Source organism: Lithobates pipiens, unplaced genomic scaffold (assembly GCF_037356315.1).
Source record: "Lithobates pipiens isolate NorthernLeopardFrog02 unplaced genomic scaffold, aLitPip1_a1.2 Scaffold_19, whole genome shotgun sequence".
NCBI classification, from domain to species: domain Eukaryota; kingdom Metazoa; phylum Chordata; class Amphibia; order Anura; family Ranidae; genus Lithobates; species Lithobates pipiens.
Genome location: NW_027507764.1, coordinates 553,171,553 through 553,194,876, shown reverse-complemented (window position 1 = coordinate 553,194,876; position 23,324 = coordinate 553,171,553). Strand labels below are relative to the sequence as shown.

Below are 23,324 nucleotides of genomic sequence, written 5' to 3'. Positions count from 1 at the left end.
AGAGCAGTGGATGGTGTCAGTAGAGCAGAGGCTGGTGTCAGCAAGGCAGTGGGTGGTGTCAGTAGATTTTTATTTTACTGGTTTATTTAATTTTTTATTTTTATTTTTTACAATTTTTTTTAGGAACCCCTTTTTGGGGGTTTTGGTAAAATATCAAGGGTCTAAACAAGACCCCTGATGTCTCAATTTTGAGACAGAGAAAGAAACTGAGGACAGAGATTCCCCAGTCCCATTCTCTACAGCCTGCAGTAAACATATTTTACTATGCTTTAGTTAAGAATAAAGACAGGAGAGATCGGTACAGATCACCAGGGACATGGCGCCCCCCCCCCCCCAAGCACGCACGCGCGCACGCAAAGCCTACAGGAATCACAGCATAGTTATACAGTTTAAGTTCACCAACACTTTATATAATTAATTAGGTTTACAGTGCAAATACTGCTGCAGCTGTTGCATATAATGTGCATAAAATTTGAAAATTTTCAACAATTGAACATTTGCAAAAAAACACCACTGTACCATAAAATCAAATATACAAAAAAAATCTGTCATCTGTCAGTGTCCTCTCCTGCTGACCCTTATCTGCCTCCTCTGCACAGTGCACCGAGAGGCTTGCTACCTCCAGGGCAGGCTGACACACACTCTGGGTTATTTGAAGTGCTGACAGTTCAGCACAGAACTCTGGCTGCTGGGGAAGTGTTGACAGGATTTTAACCTGATGGATCTGTCATGTTGGTGAGTATTTTACTTGCCTTTCTACACTGCAATCTGTCTTAAGAGTTTCTTCTGCATGCTGCTGCCTGGCTGGACTCGAGAAAATACAGGGTGGAGGTGGGTGGAGCTAAATTCTCCTCTGCTGTGATAGGTCTCTGCCTCTCTCCTGCTTGTGACGTCACTGGTTGCTACACCAGCGGCAGGGAGCAACCAGTTTGGGCACTGAGCCAGCGGCGGTGATGAAGGGTCTCTGCCAGCTAGGTGTCAACCGCAGGCTGAGACAGTGACAGACAGAGACGATGCAAAGGCTATTTTAGGGGGCATTAGATTGACCCAGGGCGGGTGTAGCCAATTGCGGGATTGTCCCGGGCAATCCAGGACACAGGCACCCTAGGCTGGGGCCCCAGGCCAGCTCGGGGCCCCAAGCAATTGCTTGTTTTGCCTGTCCAGTTGCGATGTGCCTGCAGATCACTCACTGTGTTTATTCAGAAAAAGAAGGGACCAGTTAATTAAATATTTACCAACTCCTTCCCCACTCCTGAGAGGAGAGAAGGGAAGCTGGCAGCACTGCAGGGGGGAGACCGCAAGCAGGGGAAATCAGTGCTGCATGGGATGGTTAGGGTGTGCCCGGGCGCATCCAGCACACCCTATGCGCATGCTAATGGTGGGAAGATTTCTATGTCTCTTGCTACTCTTTTATTAGGCAATATGGCAATGCTTTATATATGTCTGTGTTCACCACTTACTATTTTTGTAAGCTTGGAATCTATCTATCTATCTATCTATCTATCTATCTATCTATCTATCTATCTATCTGTTAAATATCTTTTCCTCCAGCCTGAAACCAGAGCTTAGCAGACCCATGGTAGGCAGACAATGTAAACTGACATGCATCTGATATCTTTTTACTCTGGTTCAACACATTTAGGTATGAAACTTAAGTGTATGCGTGTGTATTTACATCTGCCTGTCCCCAGACTAACGTTGAGCTACTCTTTAGATCCACCTGAACTGTCATATGGATCCAATCAGATAGGTCAAGTGTAATCTGGCCATACATTATACAATTTTGTTATTCGATTTCCTTTAGATTTACCTTCAACTATGTAGTGCAAGGGCCTTCCTGATTGCATACGAATTGAAAGTGTTTAGGTTTGAACTTGTATTATATAGTTTTGGTAAATCTAAAAGGAAATTTGCACAAGGAAATTGTATAATCTACAGGTGATATTTGAAAAATTTGAATATCGTGCAAAAGTTCATTTATTTCACTAATGCAACTTAAAAGGTGAAACTAATATATGAGATAGACTCATTACATGCAAAGCAAGATAGTTCAAGCCGTGATTTGTCATAATTGTGATTATTATGGCTTACAGCTCATGAAAACCCCAAATCCACAATCTCAGAAAATTAGAATATTGTGAAAATGTGCAATGTTCTAGGCTCAAAGTGTCCCACTCTAATCAGCTAATTAAACCATGCAAAGGGTTCCTGAGCCTTTAAATGGTCTCTCGGTCTGGTTCAGTAGGAATCACAATCATGGGAAAGACTTCTGACCTGACAGTTGTGCAGAAAACCATCAATGACACCCTCCATAAGGAGGAAAAGCCTCAAAAAGGTAATTGTAAAAGATGTTGGATGTTCCCAAAGTGCTGTATCAAAGCCTATTAATAGAAACTTATGTGGAAGGGAAAAGTGTGGAAGAAAAAGGTGCACAAGCAGCAGGGATGACAGCAGCCTGGAGAGGATTGTCAGGAAAAGGCCATTCAAAAGCGTTGGGGACTTTTACAAGGAGTGGACTGAGGCTGGAGTCAGTGCATCAAGACTAGAGCCACCACACACAGACGGATCCTGGACGTGGGCTTCAAATGTCATATTCCTCTTGTCAAGCCACTCCTGAACAACAAACAACGTCAGAAGCGTCAGACCTGGTCTGTTGCTCAGTGTTTCAAAGTCCTCTTTTCTGATGAGAGCAAATTTTGCATCTCATTTGGTCGCCAAGGACCCAGAGTATGGAGGAAGAATGGAGAGGAACACACTGCAAGATACTTGAAGTCCAGTGTGAAGTTTCCACAGTCTGTGTTGATTTGGGGAGCCATGTCATCTGCTAGTGTTGGTCCACTGTGTTTCATTAAGTCCAGGGTCAATGCAGCTGTCTACCAGGAGACTTCATGCTTCCTTCTGCAGACAAGCTCTATGGGGATGCTGACTTCATTTTCCAGCAGGGCTTGGCATCTGCCCACACTGCCAAAAGCACCAAAACCTGGTTCAGTGGCTGTGGGATTACTCTGCTTGATTGGCCAGAAAACTCACCTGGCCTGAACCCCATAGACAATCTATGGGGCATTGCCAAGAGAAAGATGAGAGACATGAGACCGAACAATGCAGAATAGCTGAAGGCTGTTATTTAAGCATCCTGGTCTTCCATAACACCTCATCAGTGCCACAGGCTGATAGCTTCCATGCCACGCTGCATTGAGGCAGTAATTGCTGCAAAAGGGGCCCAAACCAAGTACTGAGTACATATGCTTGCTTATACTTTTCAGAGGTCTGATATTGTTTTATGTACAATCCTTGTTTTATTGATTGCATGTAATATTCAAATTTTCTGAGATTGTGGATTTGGGGTTTTAATGAGCTGTAAGCCATAATCATCACAATTATGACAAATCACGGCTTGAACTATTTTGCTTTGCATGTAATGAGTCTATCTCATATATTAGCTTAACCTTTTAAGTTGCATTAGTGAAATAAATGAACTTTTGCATGTTTTTCGATTTTTTTTTCGAGTATTACCTTTATGTCCAGCCTAAGGCCTTATTCAAACAGGTGATTATATGCATACACCAGGTATGACAGTGACAGATGTATGCGAATAGTGGAAACCTGTAAAAAATAACCAGTCCAGGCTTGGAAGCATCTGCCTGCATCCAGGGTCCCTCATCTGCCTATAACTGTGTGGGGAGGTGCAATGTGGTGTGGCTGCAGTTAACATTCATGCCGCTTACACACGACCGGACTTTCTGGCAGAAAAGGTCAGACGGTCTTCCCGACGGAGTTCCGACGGACTTTCGACAGAGTTCCAACGGACTTCCGAACAAACAGACTTGCCCATGCACGAATGGACTAAAGTCTGTTCGAAAGTCCGTTCGTTTTGAACGTGATGACGTACGACGGGACTAGAAAAGTTCAATAGCCAGTAGCCAATGGACAGCAAAAAAAAACAGCATTTTGCTTGAACATGATTGGAAGATGGAAATCGGCAGAGCTTTACCACATTTACTAAGCTCTGGGGAAAATGGGTGCAACAGTCTATTTTGGTTTTGTAAAATCACCCCAACGTATGCATGTATAGATACAGCACTTGATCAACACCTATCATATATATTTATATACACTGTAAAGTAACAAAGTTGTAATATAAAATTGTGAACAAAGATGTCACAAAGGATAAAGTCATTACACAATTACAGTTCCCAAGAACCTCCGTAATTTTTATAGTATTGTGTAACCCTCCCCTGTCAGCCCTGTGACAGAGAAGTTCATTCTGCACTGAGAGTTGGGAGAAAAATTACTTTTACTGATTAAATCCAAGTCACTAAAATACAGAGGTCAATATTATGGCCCAAGGTGACAACAGATGGACCTGCCAGACAAGTTCCAGCAACATGTCCATGGAGAGCCTCATCTTATCTTCTTATGATTTGTTTTGGAAGTACTATTTTTATGGCTTGGAACCACATTCCTCAACTGCATCAAAGGAAGCAGTGCACCTTTATCTGGGTAGTATGTTGCATGGGGGAGAATGGGTCCTATTAGCAAATGGAAAGCTGATTGCTAGGAGGAGAGAGATGTTAGGTGTAAAATTACCAGTTTTTTCAGGTGCGTAGGGTTGCTACCTAATCCCCTTAAAACCGAACACATATTAATTGCACAGGTTCTGAGGATAATTGAATGAAGATAAGGCATTAAGTGAGTTAATTTACCACCTTAATCAGCCACAGAACCTGTGTATTTAATGTGTTTGGTTGTAGCCACCCTGGCAGTATGATTATGTCAGATTTTTGCATCTCAAAACGTTACATTGTTTTGCATAGAAATTTGGCGTTTTATATTGTAGGCCTGTAATTCTTAGCAATAACGCACTTAAATCTGTTCAAACAAGAGTCTAGTAGACATCCCGGGTATGATAAAGTTTTAAACACAAAATCATGAATTATAATATAATAACTATAAATAATTAAAAAAAATAATATAAGAAAATAAATTTCCCCACGATTCACTATCGCTCAATTCTGCAAGTGTTCTAATTTACTATCGCTGTTTTCTGGTCTAAAATCAATTTTGACACTTTAAGTTGCTATGGGCAATCTCAAGTTTCCAGGCAGAAAGAACAGTATATATCATATAAAACTGCTTGCAGGGCATTGGACAAAAGGGATGTCGGGGAACGGAGCCCGGCACACAAAGGCATTGAGCCGAGGACACAGCCCGCAGACACAGCGGGAGGACATCACAGGATCCTGGGGACAAGGTAAGTAACCTGCACCAGGATCCTGCAATGCAATCCCAAGTGTGACTCGGGGTTACCCAGGGCCGGGACAAGGGGTGGGCAGGAGGGACGGCTGCCCTTGGCGCAGTGGTTTATTGCAGGGGTAGGGGGCACCCTGACCCTAACCCTAAGGGAAAGGGGGGTGCAGTTTGACATCTTTGCCCTGGGTGCTGGATGACCTTGTCCCGCCACTGGGGTTACCGCTAATGTTACTGAAATGTAACCCCCGAGCCAGACTCAGGAAAACTGCCCGAGAGGTTAAAGGGATGAGGTACCAACTCTAGGTGCTCCCATTAAAGACTATTGGAGCCAAAGACAAGAGATGATGCACCTAACAAGCTCCTGTACTTTTTATGAGCGTCAAGCGAAAACACATCATTTAGGTGTGAACAGACATAATGGAATAGCATAGAAATCTGAGTGTTTAGTGTTGTGGCACTTTTGCGAAAAACGCTTCAAATTGCTTAGATATGAATGGAGGCCAAACAAATAATATTGGCTTTCTACATTGAATAACAATGTTGTTATAACTATTTCTACTGATGATGAAAAAAATATATGGTGCATAACTTTACCTTTTATATATCTCTTTTACCACTAGGTGCATGCTTACTGTGCCTAATAGACATGTGTGATATATACAATTATGAATAAAAATTCGGATGAAATTCTTGTTATTTGGAGATTCGGATGTATTCAAATTGCAGAATCACAATAGTAACAAATGTAAATGAATCTGAAATAAATTATAACGAAACAACAAAATTTATTTGAATTCGTTTCCTTCAGCCCTCTTGTTAAAGCGGTACTAACCGACGAAAAAAAAAAAACAAGACAAAAGCATAATGTGCCACATCTCTCCATAAAGAGGACCCGTCAATGCTTATTTTTATCACAAGGGATGTTTACATTCACTGTGATAGAAATAAAAGTGATCAAAAAATGTTTTATTAAAGGGACAGTGTAAAAATTAAAATAAATAAATAATAAGAAACATTTTTAAAGCGTCCCAACCCTTTGTTTGTGTGCAGTGGTGAACGCATACGTAGGTCTCTGCTAAAAAATATATTTAATCACTTCAGCCCCGGACCATTTGGCTGGCCAAAAACCAGAGCACTTTTTGTCATTCGGCACTGTGTCGCTTTAACTGACAATTGCGTGGTCGTGCAACGTGGCTCCCAAACAAAATTGACGTATTTTTTCCCCCCACAAATCGAGCACTATAAACAAAAAAAGAGCAACAATTTTGAAAAAAATGTAATATTTTTTGCTATAATAAATATCTAAAAAAAAAAACAATTTTTTTTCCTCAGATACGCCGATACGTATTCTTCTACATATTTTTTGGTTAAAAAAAAATCTCAATTTTTTATAGCGCAAAAAATTAAAACCGCAGGGGTGATCAAATACCACCAAAAGAAAGCTCTATTTATGAGGAAAAAAAGGACATCAATGTTGTTTGGAAGCCACGTCACACGACTGCGCAATTGTCAGTTAAAGAAACGCAGTGCCAAATCGCAAAAAGTGGTCTGGTCTTTGGTCAGCCAAATGGTGCAGGGCTTAAGTGGTTAAATATGACCCACCCCTTCCTGTCAAGGCCACGCCCCTTGCTGTTTAAGACCCGCTCTGGAATTTTCGAGTGGGGGTTCAATGGATTCCCTTAATTTGCATAGATTTCCTCTCACTTCCTGTTTGGCTATGGGGGGAAATGGAAGGGAAATCTCTGCAATGAGACAGGGATGGTAAACTGACAGGGGCTATAACCCTCCCTTACTCTATCCAAAATGAAAAAAATGTATTGCCTATAGTTCTACTTTAAGCACAAATTTCTGATAATTTTATGGAGAGGACTAAGAAGATATAATCATGCCAATGGTGCGGCAGAAAACATACCACAGTGACGAAGGTTTGTGGTCCAGGATGAGAGGACAGTCGAAATTAGAAGTGGTGCCCCACCCCCCTACAGTTGCGGAATGCCAGCCACCCACATACCAGAAGCAATGCGGCCGCTTTTACGGGGTGCTACACTAATTTGCCTTTCAGCCCAGTCTGCCCCACAAGACTGGCGCTACACTCAGTGTTGGTTCACACTGAGGCAGCATGACTTGCAGCGCTACTGCCTCAGGCGACCCAGGCGACCCGGACACGACCGCTGTGGCAACTTGAAAAACGACTTCTCTATATAAGTCGATGCAAGTCACCCCTAAAGTCTTACAGGAACCTTTTTCTAAGTCGGAGCTTGTGTCGCTCCAATTAGAATGGTTCCATTGTACAGAATGGGACGCAACTTGTCAGGCGGATAAGTTGCCTGACAAGTCACCCCTGTGTGAACCGGCACTAACAGTGTAGCGCAAGCTGGCGGGGACTCTGTGCTGCCCTAGGCCTGGGCCTTGTTGGCCTAGGCCAGAATACAGCTTTGTTTCCAGCTGCAGCATATTTCAGCTGGTCATTGACTTTACCAGGCTGCAGGCAGCAGGGTTGGAAGCTGCACTTGTTTCTCCTGGATGCATGTGGGCTAAGTCCTAAGTGTACATCCTTAATGTTCCAGATACAATTGCTTCTCATCCGCTACATGTGATTGATATTTTCTATGGTTATAGCGATTATTCAGTGCAATTAGTATAACATTTTGGAGAATGATGTGTAATTAGCTGCCCTTACTGTGGAAAAAGTTTTACTGTTTGATCTTTGACACCCGCAGATCTAAAATATTGCAAGATGTACGATGTTGTGCAACATTTTCCAGCCCCTGACACCAATAATCCATTCATTCATCACAGATGACAGAGAAAGATCACTCTACATTGAGAGCCGGCAGAAACATAACATATACTGATTGTCACCAGGTCACTAAAATATAGGAGGTCAATATTATAGCCTAAGGGGACAACAGATTACAGACAAGTTCCAGCAAGATGTCCATGGTGCTTCTTATCTCTTCTTGTTAATTTGTTTGGGGATGCAAAGTAATGAACTTCTGAACCCTAAAACAGCATTCCTCATTAAAGCTATATTAAAGCTGAACTCCAGGCAAACAGGTAGATACATAGATAAAATAGAAATATGGGAGCTATTTTACCTGCCATGAGATTTGTTATTTATGTTCAGTTCTGAGATTTACACAGCTCTGCTGGACAGCACAACCAGGTTGTTGACCACACTTTTGTCTACTGCATTTAGCAATGCACCCACATAGTCAACTCCGTGTTCCAGCCTGTGATTGGACAGGAAAGGAGAAGCAGCAGACTGATGGGACCATCTACCTACCATCATCCAGATGTTCCAATGTCATCTACTAAATATGTGTACGTGTCCCTATAAAGGCACTGTAAATACCAGCATCCCACCCTTTGTTTATATGTGCTGCTGGGTGGGTAATTATTATACACGGTTTATGACACAGCCCTCATCTGATTACATTAAAAAATATCGCAAAGTGAAAGTTTGGAGAGAGATGAGTTCAAAGGGCACTCAAGAACATCTCCAGTTCCAACTCCTTCCCTCTCCATCCAAAATTATAAAAAAAAAAATCGTGCAAAGTAGAAGTCAATACAAATAAGTACAGAGGACACTCAGAATTATCTCTAGTTCAAAGCCCTTCTCACTGCATCCAAAAATTATAAACAAATGGTGCAAAGTGGAAGTTTGGATAGATATGAGTTTGATGGACAATCAAGATCATCTCTAGTTCCAACCCCTTCCCACTCTGTCCAAAATTATAAATAAATGGCGCAAAGTGGAAGTTTGGATATAAATTAGTTTGATGGCAAATCAAGATTATCTCTAGTTCAAACCCCTACTCCTTGCATCCAAAAATTATAAACAAAAGGCACAAAGTCGAAGTTTGAATAGATATGAGTTTGATGGACAATCAAGATCATCTCTAGTTCCAACCCCTTCCCACTCTGTCCAAATTTACAAATAAATGGCGCAAAGTGGAAGTTTGTATAGAGATGAGTTTCATTGTTCATTGAGGTCCACTGATACTTCCTCTAGCCCCTTAACTGGAGGAGTCTACAGTAGCCTGTACATTGCACCCACGATCCACATTTTAAAAAATCAATGTGGGTGCATTTATAAAATTTTTGCAAATGATGGAATATGCTTTTAAGAGTCCATTCACACAGGGGCAACACGACTTCCAGCGAGACTTCGGGAGGCAACTTGGTCACGACTTGAGTATGAATCACACCACGACTTGAGGCAACTTACAAGGCAACTTGAAGTTGCCTCCAGGACAGGGGACTTTGCCAGTGGCCAATCACATAATAATCAACTCTGTGGGAGGGAGGGGTTTGCCTAGAAAACTATTTTTACTTCCTGGAAAGTTGCTTCAGTTAAAACAGGGGATCAGACTTGGAGGCAACTTCCATTGAAATCAATGGATACAAGTTGCCTAGAAGTCGGATTGAAGTAGTACAGGAACCTTTTCTGAAGTCGGAGCGACTTCAGTAGTGTACATTAAGACGGATCTCATTCACTTACATTGATTTTATCATGTTGCACGGCTTGAGGCAACTTGGGACGACTTCAAGTCAGATCCAAAGTTGCCGCTGTGTGAATGGACTCTTAGCCCTTGTACTCACGGTCGGACATTCCGACGGAAAATGTCCGATTGAACCGTGTTGTCGCATAATCCGACCGTGTGTGGGCTCCATCGGACTGTTTCCGCCGGAATATCTGACGGACCAAGTTTTCCAGCTTGGCTATAAAATTTTCCGACAACATGATCCGATCGGACTTTGTCCGATCATGTGTAGAGAATTCCGATCGGACAAAGTGCCACGCATGCTCAGATCAAATTCCTACACCAAAGATATTGGCTACTAGCGTGAACGTAGTCCCGTCATAACAAAATAACGTCATCTGCTGCATCAGATTGATGTGTTTTGTAGTCAGTGACAATGGATTCATTTAAAGTATCTAGTCTAACGTTTTTGCAAAATAGTATATAATTAGGTGTTCTTACTGTGGATGGGACTTTACTGTACTCTCTTGTCTTGTGCAATAGTTGACACACGCAGATGTAGTCTGCCTTGTATGATGTTGTGCAATGTTTTCCCGCACCTGGCACCTATAATCTTTTTTATCATCAAACATTCAGAGCAGTACAATGTGTGTGTACTGACCACGTCATGAGGATTACTGTAATTGTTTGTATAAACAGCGTTGAATACAGTCCTGTTAGTTTAAACGCAGTCCTTACATGACACCAATGAGTAGACATAAAGGATAATTAAAAACATCCTAATGCTGGGTTTAGTCTTTCACCATATGGCAATTTATTTCACATATTTATATAGCAAATTCAGGAGGGTGTACAGCCATTTATGTGAGTTTGGCCCCAGAAGAGTTTACTATCTAATGTCCATAATCCATGTTTGCCAACAATTGAAAGTAATTTTAAGTGTTCCCCATATTTTCATCCTCCGAGGCCTTTCAGCCCCTTCTCTCAGATTCCCTGAATACGCACCTGTACTAAAATCCTTTTCCTAACCAATCTCCCAGTCCTCCCTATCCCAAGCTCAACTTTACCCCCCGAACACAATCCATAACTAAAGAGAGGTAATTCATTTTAAATGCTGTAATGTAGCTATTGAATCTAAAGCCGCGTACACACGGGCGGACTGTATGGCCAACTTAGTCCGTCAGACAATCCGACGGACAGTCCGTCCTACTTTTGAATGAACGGACTTGACCACACACGGATGAACAACAGTCCGTCGAAAGCTTGCGCGATGACATGTACAGCACGTACAACGGGACTAGAAATACGACGTCCAATACACAGCAATGCAACCTTTCGCCGTGTAAATCCTTTCTGAGCATGGGCCATACTTAGTCCGTCGAACTAGCCTACTCACGAGCGGACTGTCCGCTGAAACCAAAGTTGGACGGACAATATTACGGAAATTCCGAAATACTTAGTCCGCCAGACTGCACGCTGAAAAAGTCCGCTGAAGCCCACACACGAGCGGACTGTCCGCTGAAATGTGTTTCGACGGACTAAGTTGGCCAGACAGTCCGCCCGTGTGTACGCGGCTTAAGCCAAAAATCGATACTAGCAAGTATGGCCACATACCTAAAGTTTACTCCGCAACTTTAATACATTATATAAATAACAAAATCAGTTTCTATTTGTCGGTCAGAAGGTAATAACAACGAGGACCTAAGGACCCAGATATAGAGCGGTGTTATGGCCTTGGGTCTCTTTCACATTGACACTGTTGGGTGGCAAAAAGAGATGGTTGAGGCTTGTTTTAACTCGCTTCAACCACCTGTCAAAATCAAAAACATAAAAAAGGTTTGGCGCTACCATCAAGTGAAACAAAGTGAATAATGATAATGTTCCAATAATCATGAAAACACACCTCCCAACTTTTTGGAAAATGGAAATGAGAGACACCTATTAGCAAAAGTATGTAGGCATAGGACACACCCCTTGCCATGCCCCTTAAAGTAGAATTATACAAAAAAAGTGCCTTTTTTTAACCAATACTATTCCTTTAATACTGGCTTTTGAAATGTATAAATTTACCAATTTAGAAATAGTATGAAAAGTTTAGCATTGGGAAACACTTTTTCAAAGATAAAAAGTGTATTTTTTATACAATATATAGACCAAAATGTGGGACAAATGAGGAGGAAAGATGGACTTTGTTCCAAATCAGGAACAGTCCCTAGAAAGCAGTATGTCTGGTCAGCCCTACCCTGTCTTCCTTTATACCACACCTCCAACTAAGAACTGTACCCGATCCACCTCCATCAGATCACCCCTGAAACTATTACCTTTTGTACCACCTCCCCCTCCAATTAGATTGTAAGCTCCACAAGCAGGGCCCTCCTATTCCTTCTGTATTGAATTGTATAGATTGCTCTTCAGGTAGCCCCCAGGTAGAAGGTTGATGAATCTAAAGGACTCAGACACTCCAAATACAGCTCTCTCAATCAATAGAATAAACCATGGACCCAGAGAAGACAATGTGTAGTGTAGTAGTACGCTACTAGTAGTGTAGTGTAGTATTTTATTTAAAGCGGATAAATACATAGAAAGTATTGCACTTACATAAAAGGGTGCTAAGGTGAGCACCAACACAGACAGCCATGGTAGTAAACCAGCACTGCCGTTCGTATGGAGCTGGCATATGTTCCAAAGCCCGGAAGTGACACACTTAAATAGCACTATGGGTAACTATCGTAAGATCTCAGAGATACCATATTTTTCTGGAATGCAGAAAATTGCTGGACATGTTTCTGGCTTTTCTGCCGTTGAAATACATGAGACCATTTTTGCCTCCTGGCCATGTTTTGTTCTTTGAAGCTCAATGCTTATTTATGTTAATTTCACAAAAGAAATTACATGAGGTGATGTGGAAGATCAATAGGTTACTGTGCTGCTTGTTCTCTGTGTATAATAGTACATAAAAAAATTACCACTTTATAATATATAACCACCGGGGGGTTGGAAATTATTCAGACCCCCTTACATTTTTCACTCTTTGTTATATTGCAGCCATTTGCTAAAATCATTTCATTTCATATTTTCTCCCTCATTAATGTACACACAGCATATTGACAGAAAAACACAGAATTGTTGACATTTTTGCAGATTTATTAAAAAAGAAAACCTGAAATATCACATGGTCCTAAGTATTCAGACCCTTTGCTGTGAAACTCATATATTTAACTCAGGTGCTGTCCATTTCTTCTGATCCTCTTTGAGATGGTTCTACACCTTCATTTGAGTCCAGCTGTGTTTGATTATACTGATTGGACTTGATTAGGAAAGCCACACACCTGTCTATATAAGACCTTACAGCTCACAGTGCATGTCGGAGCAAATGAGAATCATGAGGTCAAAGGAACTACCTGAAGAGCACAGAGACAGAATTGTGGCAAGGCACAGATCTGGCCAAGGTTACAAAAAAATTTCTGCTGTACTTAAGGTTCCTAAGAGCACAGTGGCCTCCATAATCCTTAAATGGAAGACGTTTGGGAGGACCAGAACCCTTCCTAGAGCTGGCCATCCGGCCAAGCTGAGCTATCGGGGGAGAAGAGCCTTGGTGAGAAAGGTAAAGAAGAACCCAAAGATCACTGTGGCTGAGCTCTAGAGATGCAGTCAGTAGATGGGAGAAAGTTGTAGAAAGTCAACCATCACTGCAGCCCTCCACCAGTCGAGGCTTTATTGCAGAGTGGCCCAACGGAAGCCTCTCCTCAGTGCAAGACACATGAATGCCCACATGGCGTTTGCTAAAAAAACACCTGAAGGACTCCAAAATGGTGAGAAATAAGATTCTTTGGTCTAAAGAGACCAAGATAGAACTTTTTGGCCTTAATTCTAAGCGGTATGTGTGTATAAAACCAGGCACTGCTCATCACCTGTCCAATACAGTCCCAACAGTGAAGCATGGTGGTGGCAGCATCATGCTGTGGGGGTGTTTTTCAGCTGCAGGGACAGGACAACTGGTTGCAATCGAGTGAAAGATGAATGTGGCCAAGTACAGGGATATCCTGGACCAAAATCTTCTCCAGAGTGCTCAGGACCTCAGACTGGGTTGAAGGTTTACCTTCCAACAAGACAATGACCCTAAGCACACAGCTAAAATAACGAAGGAGTGGCTTCGCAACAACTCCGTGACTGTTCTTGAATGGCCCAGCCAGAGCCCTGACTTAAACCCAATTGAGCATCTCTGGAGAGACCTAAAAATGTCTGTCCACCAATGTTTACCATCCAACCTGACAGAACTGGAGAGGATCTGCAAGGAGGAATGGCAGAGGATCCCCAAATCCAGGTGTGGAAAAACTTGTTGCATCTTTCCCAAAAAGACTCATGGCTGTATTAGATCAAAAGGGTGCTTCTACTAAATACTGAGCAAAGGGTCTGAATACTTAGGACCAGGTGATATTTCAGTTTTTTTTTTTTTTATAAATCGGCAAAAATGTCAACAATTCTGTGTTTTTCTGTCAATATGGAGTGCTGTGTGTACATCAATGAGGAAAACAAATGAACTTAAATGATTTTAGCAAATGGCTGCAATATAACAAAGAGTGAAAAATTGAAGGGGGTCTGAATGCTTTCCGTCCCCACTGTATATGTAAATTAACCTATAGTACTTAATATATAGTATGTGACGGGAGTCACTTTGGGCGGGGGGGCTTGTGGAACCCAGCTTACTTTAGAGAGCTCTGGAAACCCATTTTCCAGCTTCCCCGACCCCCCTTAAAAGTAAGTTACCCTGTGTCTATTGGGGGCACAGTGTGACCGAGAACCCCAGTCGGGTCTGCACTAACCAGACTCCCATTAAAACCACACCGGGCTCAGCATTTAGTTTTACCCCTGTTGTACAGGGTTCTATATGTGTGGTTTGTGTTGTAAGAACAAAGGGGTTCTTTTACCTAGGACAGTAATATTTTTGAACAATCTCCCTATAGAATGCTCCTTATATTGTTGGTCAGTGGGAAGAACTTTCCTTACATTGTTGGTCAGTGGGAAGAATGTTCCTTACATTCGTGATCAGTGGGAAGAATGTTCCTTACATTCGTGATCAGTGGGAAGAATGCCCCTTACATTGGTGATCAGTGGGATGAAAGTCCCTTACATTGGTGATCAGTGGGAAGAATGCACCTTACATTGGTGATCAGTGGGAAGAATGCACCTTACATTGGTGATCAGTGGGAAGAATGCACCTTACATTGGTGATCAGTGGGATGAATGCCCTTTACATTGTTGGTCAGTGGAAAGAACGCCCCTTACGTTGGTGGTCAGTGGGAAGAACGCCCCTTACGTTGGTGGTCAGTGGGAAGAACGCCCCTTACATTGGTGGTCAGTGGGAAGAATGCTCCTTACATTGGTGATCAGTGGGAAGAATGCCCTTTACATTGGTGGTCAGTGGGAAGAATGCCCCTTACATTTGTGGTCAGTGGGAGGAATCCTCCTCACATTGATGGTCAGTGAGAAGAATGCAAAGCAGATGGGAGGTCAATCAGCCACAGCTCAAGGAACTCTTGGTAATCTCTAGAGGGGCCCAGTGGTTCCACAGAATGGCTGAATCAAGGTGTCTGTGCTACCCGTGTGGCTATAAATGCTAGGCTATTTTCCTTATCACTCATTAGAACTGAAGAATTTAAATAAGCTACGAAATGTCTTCATTATACAGAGCAATCTTGAATGTGACTAACTACTACTAACTGTACTATGAGAGACTTGACATACATTCCTGCTATAGTTTATTATACTTCCTAAATCAGCCTGAGTTTTCAAACATATCTTCAACCTAAATTATTACACAGAGGTAAATCAGCACAGCCTAGGGAAAGATCTGAACTAGAGGAAGTGAGTAGTGCAGCCTCACCTACGCCAGAAGCTCCTTCACCCTGTGTCTGGGATATGACATCATCTATCTACAATCATCTCTAACTAATAACCCGGATTTGTGGTTTCCCTCACACAGAAGTGAAAATTAAGAACATTTATAATGAAGACTTTAATTGAGGCTTCAATCATTCAGTTAGTAATTTAATTACATTACTCTTACATCTTTCAAAATGGGAAATGGCGGTCGCGTGCATGAACTGCCTATTGTTATTGAACCATGTTTAGGGAGATCACAACTATTGTTTTCAAATTCGGCCCATTTAGATACCTGATATCACCACAATCCCTTTAAAATTAGGACTTACACTTTGTTTTAATAAGAATATAATTTTCTTGGGTGTGTGTGGGGGTATATATAATAATTTTTAGGGATACAAACACTTTAAGATCATCATTGATGCTACTGTAAATAAATAAGACATCCCCTGAAAATTAGCCCTAGTGTGTTTTTGTAGCCAAAATTGTAGCCAAAATGAATATAAGACCTGGTCTTATTTTCAGGGAAACACAGTATGTACATTGTTTATTCCTGACCATTGTACACCACACACACCTGTCCCCTGCACTCTGAATGTTACCTACTCCTTACCACTGCACTCTGTACTTTACATACTCCTGAAACTTGCACTATGTACATTACACACACCTGTCCCCTCCACTCTGTGTTACCCATTCCTGACCCCTTGCACTCTGTATATTGCATTCTCCTGATCCCTACATTACATTCTCCTGACCCCTGCACTTTGTACATTTTGTACTTTGTACATTACATTCTCCTGAACCCAGCCAGCACTATGTACATTACACACGCCTGTCCCTTGTGTGTTACCCATTCCTGACCCCTGCACTCTGTGCTTTACATTCTTCTGACCCCTGCACTTTGTACATTACCTTCTCCTGACCCCGGCACTGTGTACACATACCTGTCCCTTTAGTGTTACCCATTCCTGATCCTTGCACTCTGCACATTACATCCTCCTGGCACAGTGTATATTGCATTCTCCTGACCACTGCACTATGTACATTACAGACACAGACATTACAGTCCCCTCCAGTCTGTGCATTACCCAGTCCTGACCCCTCCACTCTTGTACATTGCACACACCTATCCCTTTCACTGTGTGTTACCCACTCCTTACCCCTGTACTCTGTACATTACATACTCCTGACACCTGCGCTATGTAAATTACACACACCTGTCTCCTGTGTGTTACCCACTCCTGACCCATGCACTCTGTATATTACATACTTCTCCCACATGCACTCTGTTTATTAAATACTTCTGAACCCTCCACTCTGTACTTAGACTCAAGCTTTAGGCCCCCTTCCACCATTAGCATAATTGTGCCACAGTATGGCAGTGCTGGGCGTTGATGGGATTAGTGGCAGGGGTGGGGGTTGTGGTGGGGGGGGGATTTGTGGCAGTACCGGGGGGATGAGTGGCAGTGGAAGTGGGGATCAGTAGCAATGCCGGGGGAGATAGGATGAGTGGCAGTGTTGAGGGGCATGAGATCAGTGGCAGCAGTGGTGGAGGGGTGGGATCAGTGACAGTGCTGGGTGGGGGAGATAGGATGAGTGGCAGTGCTGGGGGGCATGGCATCAGTGTCAGCAGTGTGGGGGGGGGATGGGATCAGTGGCAGTGCTGGGTAGGGGGATGGATAGGATCGGTGGCAGTGTTGGGTGGGCGGATGGATGGGATCGGTGGCAGTGCTGGGTGGGGGGATGGATGGGATGGGTGGCAGTGCTGGGTGGGGGGATGGATGGGATTGGTGGCAGTGCTGGGTGGGGGGATGGATGGGATCGGTGGCAGTGCTGGGTGGGGGGATGGATGGGATCAGTGGCAGGGCTGGGTGGGGGATGGATGGGATCGACTGCAGTGCTGGATGGGGGGATGGATGGGATCGGTGGCAGTGCTGGGTGGGGGGATGGATGGGATCGGTGGCAGTGCTGGGTGGGGGGATGGATGGGATCAGTGGCAGGGCTGGGTGGGGGGATGGATGGGATCGGTGGCAGTGCTGGGTGGGGGGATGGATGGGATTGCTGGCAGTTCTGGGTGGGGGGGATGGATGGGATCCGTGGCAGTGCTGGGTGGGGGGATGGATGGGATTGGTGGCAGTGCTGTTATCTATCACATTTTTGTTGTTGGGTTTAAATAACCTTTAACCTTAGTGCTATAGCAAGACCCACTTTCCTTGTGTTCTTATGTACTGTATATCTTCTGATGTTATACTCTTGTGTTCAGGTTCTCGCTATAATGATGGATGAGTTCACGGACGTGGAAATTTTCTGCGACATTCTGGAAGCAGCCAATAAAAGGAACGTATTTGTCTACCTGCTCCTGGATGTCACCAAACTGCAAAGCTTCAATGAAATGTGTGAGAAACTGCAGGTTGAAGAGATCCATCTTAAGGTATGGGACCTAGGCTTCCATCATTCCATATAGGGGGTAAAAAAACCTCCCCTAACCTCCCTCTCCTGAACGCCTTCAGGCCGCAAAGCGCACAAAATCTTGCTGCGTTTTGCCTTTTGACAGGAGGTCAAAGTAGTTCAAGTATAAATTAAACCTAAAATTGTGTGCAATGCGGCTGATAAGGCAGTACAGCCGGGCCTCCTGTACTGGGCCCGGGCCCCATCAGTTCAAAAGGGGGAGGGGGGGCATGGCACCTGCTGAGCAGGAGGGTCAGCCGTACTACCTTACTGCAGACACTGATCCTCTTCTGCCTTCCCCTGCAGCGCCGCTGGCTTCTCTTCCTCTCCCTCCCTCCAGCGGTGCTGCAGCGGGATCAGTTCTTCCATAAGTGCCCCCATCCCTCTGCTTTCCAGGCCCCCCGTGCACCTCCCCCCCCCCCCCCCCCACAGCTTGGCTGGCTTCCCTTCTCTCCTGCCGGTAGCTGCTGAGGGCACACAAGGGGATGTTACAGGATGGAGAGCGGAGGAGGGGGGCCAGTAAACCAGTCATATAATAATGATTTTAATGTATTTCTAGTGGAAATATAATTTGAGATTTTCTGGGGGGGGGGGGGGGGGCCTGTCAGGTAACCGATTGGCAGCCCCCATGATTTCTAACAGCAGCCCTGCCTGTGTAATATGAGGACACAATCAGGGCTGGGACAAGGGGTGGGCAGGAGGGACGGCTGCCCTGGGCACTGTGGTATCATGTGAGGTGGGGTGGGCGCTGAAAGGTGATTGGGGGAGGGGAGATTTGTGTTTGGAAGTGGGGACATTTGGGGGACGGCCGGCGGTAAGAATTTTGGGAGTGGGTGCTAGGAGTGATGATTTAGGGGAAAATGTGTTGGGAGGGGGAGTTAAATTTGGAAGTGGTAAATTTGGGGGACAGCCAGCGGTGATTGGGGGAGGGGATTTGTGTTTGGAAGTGGGAAATTTGGGGAACCGCCGCAGGTAAGAATTGTTCTAGGAGGGGAAATTTGTGAGCGGTTGCTAGGAGTGATGATTTGGGGGAATATGTGTTGGGAGGGGGGTGAGGGAAGAGGATTTGTGCTAGAAGGGGGGATTTTGGAGGTTTGTGCTAGGAGTGGGCATATGGTAGAGGAGATTTGTGCTAGGAGGGGAAACTTAAGGGGTAGAGGATTTGTGGTAGAAGAGGTGATTTGGGGGGGGGGGCGTGGGGGCTAGCAAAGATTTCTGCTGGGAGAGGCGATGTCAGCAGGAGGGTGGATTTGTACTGGGAGGAGGGGGAAGTTATGTTTAGGGGGTTAGCATGTAGATTAGTGTGTAGATTGATCTGCCCCCAGATCAAAACAAACAGGCCTAGCTCACAGCATAGGCCTGCTTAAATTTACCTGCCCTTGCAGCTTACATAAAAAACTTTACACTTAGCACCTACCTACCTACCTACCTAAGGTAGATGGTGCTACACATATATCTGATGCTCTCTTCCTTCCACTAACTTTACAGCTGGCAATTCAGGAACCTCCTCTCCAGACTTACCGGATCTTACAGAGCAGCCATTTAAAGTATAACTAAAGACAACATTTGTAAAACAGTTTAAACATTTTTTGAATAGGGTGGAAGGAACTTTATGTTTTTTTTTATTTTTATTTTTTATTGCTGTCCTATTAGGGAGATTCACCTTCTATTGTTGTCGTTTCTACCATTATCACTGAGAGGGAAAGTGAAATGAAATTCCAAATTTTGGGTTGTCACCAGAACAGGATTAGAGGGGGAGTCTTCCAGCGGGGACACTAGCTTTTAGTGACAATGGGATTTCCTCACTATGAAAGGATTCACTTCCTGTTTTGGCTATAGGACAGGAAGTGAAGGGAAATCTCCCCAATGGGACACAGATGGTAAAAGAAAAAAGCTGACAGGGGGTTATAATGATAATTTTCAAATCAAAAATAAAATGTTTTGACTTTAGATACACTGAAGCATTAATTTATAACACTATTACTATGATATACAGTTATTTATAACAATGACATAACAATATACTGTATAACATTCAATTATAACACTGAACACTGAAGTGGTTTGAATCAGTTTGAGATCATTAAGAACAATTCAAGCTATTAAGAACAAATGATTATGCTGGCCATTGATGTTCAAATATTAACGTAGCATTATTATTATGTTAAAATTCTAACATTAACAGACCTTTATTTAAAAAGTTTGGGGACCCCTGTTCTAAATAAAGGGCCAGTTTACTGTTCTTCATACTTTAGGGGGGCTGGACTGTGACAATTTGGAGTAGAAAATGTTCTGGGCCCAACATTAGGGAGAATAAACATGGCCTCGGGGTTGGTGGTCAGTAGGATGAGGAATAGTGCCCCATCATTGGTGTCAGTGGGAGGACTAGTGCCCCATCATTAGTGTCAGTGGGAGGAATAGTGCCCCATCATTGGTGTCAGTGGGAGCAATAGTGACCCATTATTGGTGTCAGTGGGAGCAATAGTGCCCCATCATTGGTATCAGTAGGAGGAATAGTGCCCCACATTGGTGTCAGTGGGAGGACTAGTGCCCCATCATTGGTATCAGTAGGAGGAATAGTGCCCCATCATTGGTGTCAGTGGGAGGAATAGTGCCCCATTATTGATACTAGTGGGAGAAAAAATGTCCCATCATTAGCCCTCGGGCCACAGTTTGGAGACCACTGATTTAGAACAACAGTACAAGATAACATTTTTAGTTCAATCTTAGTTCATTGTATCAAAAATGTGAGAACAAACAAAGAACCCTTACAAATGAGGGTATAAAGCATAGAATATGCGTGTATAAAGATCTTCATACTTCTAACATGTATGTCCAGGCACTGTGCTGGGTAAGCACGCTGCTCTCAGCACAGAAAGCTCTGCCCTCCATAGATGCATATGTATGGCGTGTTGGCGTTAAAGCCCACACTCTGTGCCATACATATGCTTTGCGTGGGCTGCAAGAGGCTAGCATGTTGAAGAAAGGATTCACGTGTCCCTGGCCACTTTTATGTATGTGTATATATGAAACATATTAAAAAGATTATACATTCCCTTACTAACTTACTAATTTTGGCATTTCCAGAATATGTGCGTCAGGAGCGTAACTGGCGATGTCTACTGTGCGAAATCCGGCAAGAAATTCTTTGGTCAGATCCATGAAAAGTTCATCATATCGGACTGGAGATGTGTCCTATCAGGGACATACAGGTGGGTGCAAAACTAACATTGGTATGAGTAATATATACTAAAAAATGTGTTCTATTCTATACAATACCAAAGGTAGAGGACATAACCTGGGAATTCTAGGACTTGACTTTGTATTGGGGTCACCATACACCTTCCAACCTGATCCTACAATCTTTGTACGATCAAATTTAGATTTAACAAAACTATGTAATACGAGGATCTACCTAATCCATCCAATCAGTGTGTATCCAACCAGAAAGGCCCTTGCACTACATGGTTGTCTGTAGATCTAAAGAAGATTGTACAATTGGATCCCAACATGTGTAGTAAACTTAGCCCACATACACACGGTCGGAGATTTTGCCAACCAAATCCTTCGGATTTTGCTTGTCGGATTTAGTCCGACGGATTGTGTCCGAAACTGTTGCATACACACGGTCGGGCCAAGTTGGCGAAAAATCCGATCTTTCAGAACGTGATGACGTAATTTCGTTACGATGGGACTACATTCAGGCTAGTAGCCAATAGCTTTGATGTAGGAATTTGATCTGAGCATGCGTGGCACTTGGTCCGATGAAAATGCTCTACACATGATCGGATTACGTCCGTCCAGCCCAGTTGGTCGGGAAATCTTTCCAACATGTTGGAAAATTGGGTCGGACGGAGATTCGGATGGAATCAGTCCGATGCATACCACACACAGTCGGATTATCTGACGACACGGTCCGATAAGACGCATTCCGACAGATTCTCCGACCGTGTGTACAAGGGTTTAGACTCTTGTAATCCTATGTACAGCAGGATTTAGATGGGGAGAAGAAGGTGCAGGACTGAGAACTAATTTAGGGGTACTGTATGCAAATGCTTGGCTCCCAACTGTCCCGGATTTGGAGCAATGCCCCTCTGTTCCTCATTCCTCCTCATTTGTCCCTCATTTTGGTCTGATCTATATAGTTGTATATGAAATGTACTTTTTATCTATCAAAAAATGTTTTTCAGTGCTAAACCTTTCATCTGATTTCTAAATTGCTGCATTTGTTAATTCCAAAGCCAATATAAAGGAATAGTAGTGGTAAAAAAAAAGCCCTTGTGGGTTTAACCAATCTTGTATTTTTTGTACAATTCTCCTTTAAGGGGGCGTGGCAAGGGGTGTGTCCTATGCCTGCATACTTTTAATGATAGGTGTCCCTCATTAGCATCCCAAAAAGTTGAGAGGTATGCAAATGTGCCAATAAGGAACATGCTGAAAGAAGGAGGGAGCAGCAGGATGGCCTCGCCAGACTCTGGCTGCTCGTCCGCTATTCATTTAGCTGGCCCGGTTTGGCAAGGGGACACCACTGTATCACTTCAGTCTATAAAGAGAAAGTGGTGTCACCCTGGCTGTGCTGTGTCACAAAACTGTGAAAGTTGTGTTGGACAGAAATTCAAATCATTTATCAGGTATACAAGCTCCCTTTATCCACATTAACGCTTCAGCGTGGGCTTTGAGGCTTTTTTAATGCACCTTTTTGCAAGTGTCTAATAGTCAAGTGCCATACAGGAGTTTCTTTGGAGCAGGATCGCATGTTTTTGGCCCCCATAGACTGTTATTATAGGAGTTTTTGAAAAATGGAAATGTGTATGACGATGTGTTTTGTTTTGTTTTGTTTTGATGCGTTAATCTAGTTATTTTGTTTAGTTCAATTTGGTTGATTCATTCAATCCGTATTCGGAATTTTAAAATGTTCCGATTTTTTTTTTTTTTTTTTTTTTTTCGATTCAAAATGTTCAAATCAATACATTTTCGAATCAGTCAGAAACAAAAATGTTCTATTGTTTTCGATTTGAATGCAGAAAAGTGAACAAACAAAACAAAAATCTTCATTAAATGATTACAATGAATCTTTATTCACTTGCCGACCGCCGCATACGTCGGCACAATGGCAGCGGTGGGCAAATGGGCGTACCTGTACGTCCCCTTTAAGAGCCGGGGATAGCAGGGGCGTGCACGCCGCCGCATACAGCGTGACCAGGACATCAAGTTCGCCCGTCTCCCGGCGATCGTGTCATGAAGCCTCAGTAT

General features: G+C 43.4%; 1 protein-coding gene across 1 annotated transcript in view; it reads left to right on the top strand.

Annotated features, from left to right (window-relative positions):
* FAM83A (family with sequence similarity 83 member A) overlaps positions 1-23,324 on the top strand; it is a 78,351-nt gene that overhangs the window by 7,216 nt on the left and 47,811 nt on the right. The window contains exons 2-3 of the mRNA XM_077493286.1: positions 17,887-18,054; positions 21,159-21,283. Coding sequence (XP_077349412.1) covers positions 17,887-18,054; positions 21,159-21,283 — 293 coding nt within the window. The remainder of the gene's footprint in view (positions 1-17,886; positions 18,055-21,158; positions 21,284-23,324) is intronic.